The sequence below is a fragment of the Cucurbita maxima genome, unplaced genomic scaffold, assembly GCF_002738345.1.
Source record: "Cucurbita maxima cultivar Rimu unplaced genomic scaffold, Cmax_1.0 Cma_Scf00031, whole genome shotgun sequence".
NCBI classification, from domain to species: Eukaryota; Viridiplantae; Streptophyta; class Magnoliopsida; order Cucurbitales; family Cucurbitaceae; genus Cucurbita; species Cucurbita maxima.
In genome coordinates this window covers 901,008-911,482 of record NW_019272047.1, presented here as the reverse complement: position 1 = coordinate 911,482, position 10,475 = coordinate 901,008, and the positions used below count along the sequence as shown (strand labels likewise).

Genomic DNA, 10,475 nt, shown 5'->3' with positions numbered 1-10,475 from the left:
TTTTTTTTTTTTTTTTTTTTTTGCTAAATGAGGAAAAATACCTTCTAACTTTCCATCCTACCGATAATTGCTCCTAAATTTTAAAGCTTAAAGTTTAAAAAAGAAAAATAATAATATTACAAAAAAAAAAAAAAATCATCGCTGTTAATTTTGGCACTTTATTTAAAAAATACAACTTTCAAAAATGTTTTAAAAAATATCCCGAGTTTTCAAAAGTTTCATTAATACATTTCAAAATATACTAATGAAATTTCAAAGTAACATTAAAAAATGGAGATTGTAACCATCCAAATCTACCACTAGCAGATATTATATGTTTCAGCTTGTTACGTATCGCTGCCATCTTCCCGGTTTTAAAATAGGATTTCACAATTCACCTCCCTTTGGGGTCCAGCATCCTTGCTAGTACTCGTTCCCCTCTCCAATCGATGTGGGATCTCACAATCCACCTCCTTTGAGGCTCAGCGTCCTCGTTGGCACACATCTCCCTAACTTAGATACTATTTGTAACAACTCAAGCCCACCACTAGCAAATATTATTCGTTTCACCCTGTTACGCATCACCGTCCGCCTCATAGTTTTAAAACATGTCTATAAGGGAGATATTGTCATACTAAAAGTCAAAAATATTAACTATTTTTTTAAAAGTTTAATGATATTTCCTAAACAAAATACCAATCATTTTTCATTTAAAACTAAATATATTTATTAGAAAATATATATTTTAAATTGATGAAATTTTAATATATTTAAACTCAATAAGATAACTCAACCCAAACTCCTAATAAAGAGTGACTTAGGTAAAGTATTTATTAAAAAATATATGTATATATGATATAAACAAATAAAACATTTTTTAAATTAATGAAATTTCAATTTATTTAAACTCATAACTCAATTTAAATTATATTAATTAAGAATGTTTGATTAATCCACCATTTAGGAGGTGTAAAACTTATCTTATTTATAATCAAATAAATTATAAGAATATGGAAAATAGCAGTAAATAGAAATAATAATAAATAGAAAGATAACTATGGTAATAAGACAAATATTAAATATTTGATTTATAATAAAACATCAAATATAATATATATGGTAAAGTATAATTTATTACTAAATATCCTTAAGACTCCATTGCAAGTTAAGCGTCGGATTTAAACGAACGTGAAGTTTTGATCTGAAAGATTCAAAGAGGTTAAGAAACACTTTTCGTGAAGATGTCAACAACCTGGTTCAAAGGAAACGTAGAGAAACACTTTCTTGGCCATCGAAAATTGCAGAGGGATTGTCGCTTAACGACGATGCTGCCTTGGCTTCGGCGATAATATGTCTAACCCATGAAGAGGGATTGTCGCTTAGCGACGATGCTGCCTTGGCTCAGGTGAGAATATGTCTAACTCCAGAAGTAGAAGGGGAAACCTAGAGAAGGGACAAAGACAGTGTTGAAGCCGGAAGAGTCGCTACAGTGGGTGAAGGAGCCAATTTTGGCGAGAAAGGTGGCGGCAACTTGGTTGGCGAAGAGGCCAGTGCGGCGCCCAGATTCCAAAGGTAAATCTCTGCATTAGGTCGATGTGCTTATCAAGATTTTGTATATTTCTGAAGAGAACGCTGAAGATCCTAAAATTAGAGTTTCTATGAAGGATGAAGGGAAAATTGGGAAGAAAATGAGAGAGGCTGGAAAATGTGAGATTGTATGTACAGAGTATGGCAAAGGATGATTTGGAGGTCAAAAAAGTGGAGCCGAAAAGTAATCAATCGGCTCTGCATGTGGCAGCCATGACTGCCATTATGGCGTCAAAACCAGCAATGGTGGTGGAGAAAAACAATAAAAGATTTCAAAACTATTGAAAAGGAAAGATCGGTGTTGTTAAACTAAAATGGCTCGGGTTAAATATCTGACCTAACCGTGGGAATTGGATAGTTATGGAAAAGGGGGAATTGGAAGGAAAGCGAAAGGAGTGGCTGAAAACTGCAATGAAAGTGGAAGCTCAACGGGGTGGGGATAGGCCAAGACAAGTTGGAAGTGCAGGCCCCTCATCATCAAAATGCTCATTTTTCACGGAACCTCTTTTCCAGCCCGTTTGGCGCTTCTGCTGTCACTTTTAATGGCCTAACTTTGTGCTTACTTCATAGATTAAGATATTTTGTTCATTGATGTCAGCTTTCAACCGTTGGATTCTCGATCGTTTAATATCATAATAACTAAACGACAACCGTTGGATTGGGTAGTTTGTAATTATTTTGGTTTTGTGTTTATCTGTATCTAATAAGCTTTTTTTTTTTTACTTTAAATTTTATATTTATTTAATTATTATAATTTAAAGTATATAATAAATCATTATTTTTTTAAATAATTATCGTTCATGCCCGGAATGCTTGCTTCGTTTTCCTCCCCAACGACACAATCCACCCCCTTCGAAGTCCAGCATCCTCGCTGGCACTCATTTCCCACTCCTTTTCTTTTCCAATCGAGGTAGGACCCTCTCCCCCCAATTCAATTCCTTCGTAGCCCAGTGTACTCGTTGACACATCACCTTGTGTCCACTCCCTTCGAGGCTCCAACCTCCTCGTTGGCACATTACTCAAGTGTCTGGCACTGATACCATTGTTATTTGTAATAGTCCAAGCCCACCACAGTCCAAACTCATAGTACCCCCCCTCCCTCAATCCACCTCCTTCGGAGTCTAGTGTCCTCGCTGGCATACCGCCTTGTGTCCACTCCCTTTGAAGTTCAACCTCCTCACTGGCACATTGTCCGGTGTCTGGCTCTGATACCATTTGTTATCTGTAACAGTCTAAACCCACCACAGTCCAAGCCCTCAATGATTTTTAAAACGAGAGGTTTTCACGCCCTCCCCAATCCACCTCTTTCAGAGCCCAGTGTCCTTGCACACTGGCACACTGCCTCGTGTCCACTCCCTTTGGGACTCAACCTCCTCGGTGGCATATCGCCTCACGCCCTTTTACTCCTCAATCCACCTCCTTCGGAGCCTAGTGTCTTCGTTGGCACCCCACCTCATGTCCACTCCCGCTGGGATTAAACCTCCTCTGGCATATTGCCCTCTAGCTCTGATACCATTTGCTTATCTGTAAGCGTCCAAGCCCACCAGTCTACACACACCACTAGCATGCAAATCTAAACACAAAAATGCAAAAAAAAATAAAACAAAAAAAAAAAATCAAAATTTGTTTTCAATTTTAGAATATTATTTTCATAGCATGCAAATCTAAACACAAAAATAAAAAAATAAAAAACAAAAAAAAGACAAAAAAAAAAATTCAAAATTTGTATTTTTCATTTTTAGAATATTATTTTCAAAGTTTTAAATTTCAATATTCGTCATTATCATTATGGCAATAGTCAAGGTTCAAACTTAAACAGTGAACCATAAAATAAATTTAAGCCATAAAAAAAACATATTTATTAAATAAAAAATTAAAATTCACAATTTATTAAATATTTTTGAAATTACATATCAAATACGACAACGTTAAGAATGTGACGTCTAATTTAAGGTAATTTTTTCTAAAATGATCTTAAAAAATAACTATAAAGTTAATACATGTTTAGATTATTTAAAGCCAATTCACTAAATAAAGTAATATATTAATTATTTTAAATTGAAAATAGAAGGCTGGTAAATACTCAAACAATAACAAAAATTTAATACACACTTCTATTTTGGGAAAATGGTTGATTTTTAGAATGTAAAATTAATGGGTTTTTTTTTAATTAAAAACATAAATTGAATTTATTACTAAATTGGCGAATTTCTTAAATTTATTAATTTCTACGAACAAAAAATTGCATAAAATATTAAAATTAAGCCTGAGAAGATAAATTGCGTTACGACAAGTCGAATCATTTCGAATCAAAACGACGCATCGGTCCGAGCAAGCCTCCCTCCGCCTCGGAAAAATTAGGTCATTTCAAAGTGGCCAAGTATAAACAAACGCCGGCCAACTGACGGAGCATGGCATCGGTGGTCAAAACGTCTGAAGCAAGCTGCACGATGCGGCCTTCTGCAAGCGTATCGTCGCAGGTAACGTAGAAAGTGAGGGCGGCGGAGAGCTTAGTTTTGAGGCTATGATTGTCTTTGGTCTTCAAATGATTGAGGCTTTCCTTCAGTCCACGAATGGCGTCGTTGAAGTTCGTTTTGCACACGTCTAGAGGCTCCATTTTGCCAAGCTTCGCGGCCTCTTCTCTGGCGCGCTCTGTTTCCACGATCAAGTGTTCTATGGCTGCCTTTAAGGCGGCTTCCGGCTCGGTGGCGCCTTTCACGGCGGTTTGGCAGAGCTGCACGTGATCGGCTTTGTCGCACGGGCCGCCTCCCTTAGCTTGGCCGCCGAAGACGGCGACGAGAAAGATCATTGAGAAAGAAACCGAGTGCATTTTCGCCATTTTTTTTTTTTTTTTTTTTTTATGGTTCTTTTCAGATTTTCTTTTAATTTGTAACTTTAAATTACATTTTGATGCAATAAATAGTCTAAAGCTTAGATATTCTATGGATAAGTGTTCTTTTTCCTATGTAATTTTAAATATTTTTATGTATTTAAGTGTGTCATTGTCACCTTGGAGAGTGCTTTGCATGTTTCTTTTGAGATAAGCCCTTGCCTTTGCGGGGGGACTGCAAATCATACTAAGCTGTTGTCACATTAGAGCTAGACCTTGCCTTTGCCTAATTCCAATTCTTTGAAGGATGCTTTTGTTCCTAATATCTAACTGTAATATGTTGTTCTTGTTTCGGGAAGGCTCAGACTGAGACTCTTTTACAAGCATTTTTTTACATAACTAGTTAGTGACCTCACTACCTATTAAGACAAGATCTCTCCTGTTGAATTTTCCCTTTAATCTTCATGGTCCTTGACTCCTTGGTGAACCAAGACCCCCCAGTGAATGAATGGAAGTTTTATGGTGTCTTGACTCGTGCGATCGATCCATTTTTTTGCCATCTTTCTTTCACTGATTGATAATTGGTATTATAAATTTTCCGGCAGGTTACTCCAACGGCCCATTTTCAAAATGATCTAGGCTTGGATAGCTTGGATACTGTGGAGGTTGTGATGGCTCTTGAAGAAGAGTTCCGGTTTGAAATTCCCGACAACGAAGCAGACAAAATCAATGCTATCAACCTTGCAGTTGATTTTATTGCCTCTCACCCTCAAGCAAAATAGACGAAAGCCATAGATGCTTTCACTCAGGTTCCTCCTATTTCGATGATAAAATTAGATACTGTTAGATGTCTCTTATTTGTCGCTCTGTATTTTGTTGGTGGTTTTCCAATTGTTATCCCAATTCTTATTAAAAGAGAATGATACCTGGTTGAGCCAGCTTCAAGCTGCATGAGTTGAGGCAGACTGTTATTNATTTTTTTTTTTTTTTTTTTTAACGAAAATTGACTTTCCGTCTCACGATTTTAAAATGAGTTTGTTAGGGAGACGTTTCACCCTCCTTAGGTCCAGCATCCTCGCTAACATGTCACTCAAATCTACCGCTAGTAAATATTATCTGTTTTTGCTCGTTATGTATCACTCGGTATCTAGCTTCAATATCATTTATAAAAGCCCAGACTTATCATCGCTAGTAAATGTTATTTACTTTGGTCCATTACATATAACCGTCAACCTCATCATTTTAAAATGCATTCTTTGAACACACCCTTGTAAGAAATATTTCATTTTCCTTTCCAACTAACGTGGAATCTCACAGATATATTATGTCTTAATTAGTTAAGCTATATTTCGCTACTATCTTTGTCTATCAATCTCGTGAGAGTTTTTCTTTCGATTTTTAGTTGTCTATGAACATGACTTGTTGCAAGAACCGAACGGAGTATAATAAAATATTTTTAAAGTGATATTAAAATTTTGTAAATGGGTTTTAGATTGTAGCAAATTTGTATTGGTTTCTTCCCTTTTGTTCTTCCCCAAGTAGAAGTTACTAGAACATCTGGTTTAGATTGAAGACAACAGAGCACTAACAAGAGTGCGTGTAAAGAGCAATATTAGTGGGAGGCCAACGTTTAAGAAGGAAAGTGTTAAGCTGCTGAAGGAGCCAGAAAGCCTGTAAAATTTGATATTCATTAGAGGGTGAAAAAGAAAGCTAGGCTGCACGTGCAGTTGATTCCTGGCTAGCCTTCCTCCACTATCAACGCCATTAAACTCTCTTTTAGCCCTTTTCTTCTCCACCGACCCTAAGCCTACCGAACCTACCAAGTCTACCACTAACAGATATCGTTTCTTTCTTCAATCGATGTGAGATCTTATAATTCACCCTCCTTCAGGGCTCAACATCCTCGTTGGCACACAACCCGATGTTTGAATCTGATACCATTTGTAATGGTCTAAGCCTACCGTTGGCTGATATTGCCATCTTTTGAGCTTTCTCTTTCGAACTTTTTCTCAAGGTTTTTAAAATGCATATGATAAAGAGAGGTTTTCACACCCTTATAAACAATGTTTAGTTCTCCTCTTCAACCAATGTGAAATCTAACAATCCACTCCCATTCAGGGCCTATTGTCCTCGCTGGCACTCGTTCTCTTTTCCAATCGAAGTAGGATTCCCTAATCCACCCCCTTCGAGGCTCAACGTCCTTGCTAGTGCACTACCTCGTATCCACCCCCTTTGTGGCTCAGCCTCTTCGCTGGCACACAACCCAGTGTCGAACTCTAATACCATTTGTAACAGCCCAAGTCTACCGCTAGCAGATACTAGATACTGTCCTCTTTGAGCTTCCTCTCAAGATTTTTCAAACACGTCTATTAGGGAGAGGTTTCCACACCCTTATAAAGAATGCTTCATTTTCCTCCTCAATTGATGTGGGATCTTACAATCCACCCCCCATTCAGGACCCAGCGTTCTCACTGACACTTGTTTCTCTCTCCAATCGATGTAAGATCTCATAATCCACCCCCTTTGGGACCCAGCGTCCTCGCTGTCACACGGCCTAGTGTTTGCCTTTATAACAACTCAAGCTCACTGTTAGCAAATATTGTCCTCTTTAAATTTTCCCTTTCAGGCTTCCCCTCAAAGTTTCTAAAACGTGTTTACTTGAGAGAGATTTCCACACCCTTATAAAAAACATTTTCGTTCCCCTCTCGAACCGATATCAAATCTCACATTACAACGAAGTGTTTTTGGATCATGGGTAGTGGAAATTTGGGCCATTTTTTGTTCTAATTGGGAAATGGAATACTAATAGATTCAGACATGATTTCAGATTACAATATCTCAACGCCAAACCCAACAATCATAAACGCTACTACAATCATCACCTTCCTACATTTTCCAAAAAATTCTGCAGAAGGGAAGCTGGAAAACATGAACAGGAACAGATTTAGTAGCAGGCATGATCATGGGACCTAGCAATTCTCCTTACAGCGCCACTGCCCCTTCTCAAGCAATAGTCTATGCTTGAAGGAACAAGCGGCGCCTGAGATTTGCCATAAGAGTTCCAGCACAGAGCGCTCTGAAAGCCTCTGGATCCTGAAGATGGGTTCAGCTGGATACCTATAAGATCAACGTCTATGCATGGGATTTGGCTGCTGCAAGCTAAGTGAATAGGCTGCACTGTGTAACTTCCTATGATTTGATCGTATTTTATGCCTGAAATTGCCACTGCTCCTGTTTGGTTCTTGCATCTGTACTTGTCGCAGTAGTATTGGTCTATCATAATGGGTACCTTTACATCAGAAACTTGGATGTTGGAGAATGACACGTTTTTCACTGAACCAACTCCTCCCTGTTCATATTCATCAAACACGACACGACAATCAATACAGTAACAGCACAAACCCACTGCTAGTAGATATTGTCCTATTTGGACTTTCCCTTAAAGTTTTTAAAATGTGTCTGCTGGAGAGAGATTTTCACACCCTTATACAGAATGTTTCGTCCTCCTCCCAACCGATGTGAGATCTCACAATCCACCTCACTTTGGGGCCAGCGTCCTTGCTGCCTCTTCACTAGCATACTATCCGATGTCTAGCTCTGATAACATTTGTAACAGCCCAAGCTCACTGCTAGCAAATATTGTCCTCTTTGGGATCAAGGTTTTTAAAATACGTCTGCTATGGGGAGATTTCCACACCCTTATAAAAAATGCTTCGTTCTCCTCCCCAACCGACGAGGGATCTCACAATCCACCTTCCTTCTGGACCCAGCGTCCTTACTGGCACACCACTTCATTTCACCCCTTTTCGGGTTTAGCCTCTTCGCTGGCACACCGCTTGGTGTCTAGTTCTGATATCATTTGTAACAGCCCAAGTCCACAACTAGTCTTTGGATTTTCCCTTTCAGACTTTTCCTTAAGGTTTTTAAGATGTATATTCTTGGGAGAGGTTTCCACGTTGTGGGATCTCACAATCCACCCCCTTTGGAGCTCAACCTCCTCGTTGGCACATCACCCGGTGTCTAGCTCTGATACCATTTGTAACAGCCTAACCCCACTGCTAGCAGATATTGTCCTCTTTGGGCTTTCCCTCAAGGTTTTAAAACACGTCGGTTAGGGAGAGGTTTCCACACCCTCATAAAAAATGTTTCGTTCTCCTCCCCAACTGATGTAGGATCTCACAATCCACCCTTCTTCGGAGCCCAGCGTCCTTGCTAACACACCACCTCATGCCCACACCCATTCAGGGCTTAGCCTCTTCGCTGGCACACCGCCCGATGTCTAGCTTTGATATCATTTGTAACAGCCCAAGCTCGTTGTCCTTTTTGAGCTTTTCCTTTCCGACTTACCATTAAGGTTTTTAAAACATGTTTGTTAGGGAGAGGGTTCTACACTTTTATAAAGAATACTTCGTTTTTCTCTCCAACTAACATGAGATCTTATAAGAACAGTCTGATTCATACCAAATTTTTTAAAAGTTTTTAAGAAATGAATAGCACAGCCACCATAATTCAAGGAGAAAAATGATAGTTTAACCCTTTTTTGCTTTGTTTTTTTACCTGCCAGGTCTTGATCCTCACGCCTGAAAGAGTGTTTTGAATGGAGATGTTTTCAACAACAATATTGGAGACACATGCAACGCTTTTATCTTTACCAAGTCCGCCTAAGCTGTAATTATCAGCAAGAAATAAATCTGTAGTGCTGAATATAATCATGTTTAAGAAAAGTTTAACAAAATGGTTAATTTATAATCACCGCCGTAAATAATGTTCTTTACAGGAATTGGGTTTATTAAAAAGTCACCTTATGCCATGTCCAGGGCCACAATTGATATGATGAATATGGATGTTGGAGCAGCCAGTCTGAATGGAAACACAGTCATCTCCTGTATAAAATAACAAATCTTATAAGTTGTTTAATCACTGATCTTTACTTGTTATTTCTTTTTGGTGTAGCCTTATGTCTATTGCGATTAAAATATTGTTAAACGGAGACGTTTTTTGTGAGATTCCACGTCGGTTGGGGAGGAGAACGAACATTCTTTATAAGGGTGTGGAATCCTCTCTCTAACAGACGTGTTTTAAAAAACTTGAGAGGAAACCCAAAAAGAACAATATCTGCTAGCGGTGGGCTTGGACTGTCACAAATGGTATCAAAGCTAGACACCGGGCAGTGTGCTAGCGAAGAGGCTGAGTCCGAAGGGAGTAGACATGAGGTGGTGTGCCAACAAGGACGCTGAGCTCTGAAGGGGGTGGATTGGGGGTTCCCACATTGATTGGAGAAGGGAACGAGTGACAGTGAGAACACTAGGCCTGAAGGAGGGGTGGATTGTGAGATCTCATATTGGTTAGGGAGGAGAACAAAACATTCTTCATAAGGGTGTGAAAATCTCCCCCCTAGTAGACGCGTTTTAAAAACCTTGAGGGAAAGCTCAAAGAGGACAATATCTGCTAGCTGTGGCCTTGGGCTGTTACAAATTGTATTAGAGCTAGACACTGGGCAGTGTGCCAACGAAAAGGCTGAGCTCTGAAGGGGGTGAACACAAGGTGGTGTGCCAGCAAGAACGCTGGGCCCCGAAGAATTTTTTATAAGGGTGTGGAAACTTCCCCAGCAGACACGTTTAAAAACCTTGGAAGGAAGTCCAAATATGACAATATCGGCCGACATGGGCTTGGATTGTTAAACTTTTATTACCGCTTAATTTTCAAATTAAAAAAACTAAATAGTTACGAAAGACGAGTTTAAATATAGAAACGACAATAAAATATTATTTAAAAAGGGACTGTGAATTGTCTTGGTTCATACCACAGCCAATGTTCGAGTGTTGAATTTCGACATCTTGTGTGTTTTGTAAGTGAATTCCATCGGTGTTGGGGCTGCTCTCAGGCGAAGAAATCGTGATATTGTCGACTTTGACGTTGCCCGAGTTGTCGAATTTCAGATGGCACTGTGGACTGTTTATTATGGTGATGTCACGAACTGTCACATTGTAACTGGAATAAAATCTTAAAGCCTGTCATTTATGAACTAAGTATTAAAAAAATCCAATTAAAATTCATAAAAAAAAAAAAAAAAAAAAAA

At 38.7% G+C, this 10,475-nt stretch overlaps 1 protein-coding gene across 1 annotated transcript in view; it reads right to left on the bottom strand.

Moving 5' to 3' along the window:
- Nucleotides 1-7,183: 7,183 nt before the first annotated feature.
- The window catches only part of LOC111466350 (polygalacturonase At1g48100), a 5,302-nt gene continuing 2,010 nt past the window's right edge, over nucleotides 7,184-10,475 (bottom strand). The window contains exons 5-8 of the mRNA XM_023110957.1: nucleotides 10,200-10,407; nucleotides 9,198-9,279; nucleotides 8,954-9,062; nucleotides 7,184-7,745 (exon numbers count right to left, since the gene is read on the bottom strand). Of these exons, the coding sequence (XP_022966725.1) occupies nucleotides 7,341-7,745; nucleotides 8,954-9,062; nucleotides 9,198-9,279; nucleotides 10,200-10,407 (804 nt within the window). The 3' untranslated portion in view covers nucleotides 7,184-7,340. The remainder of the gene's footprint in view (nucleotides 7,746-8,953; nucleotides 9,063-9,197; nucleotides 9,280-10,199; nucleotides 10,408-10,475) is intronic.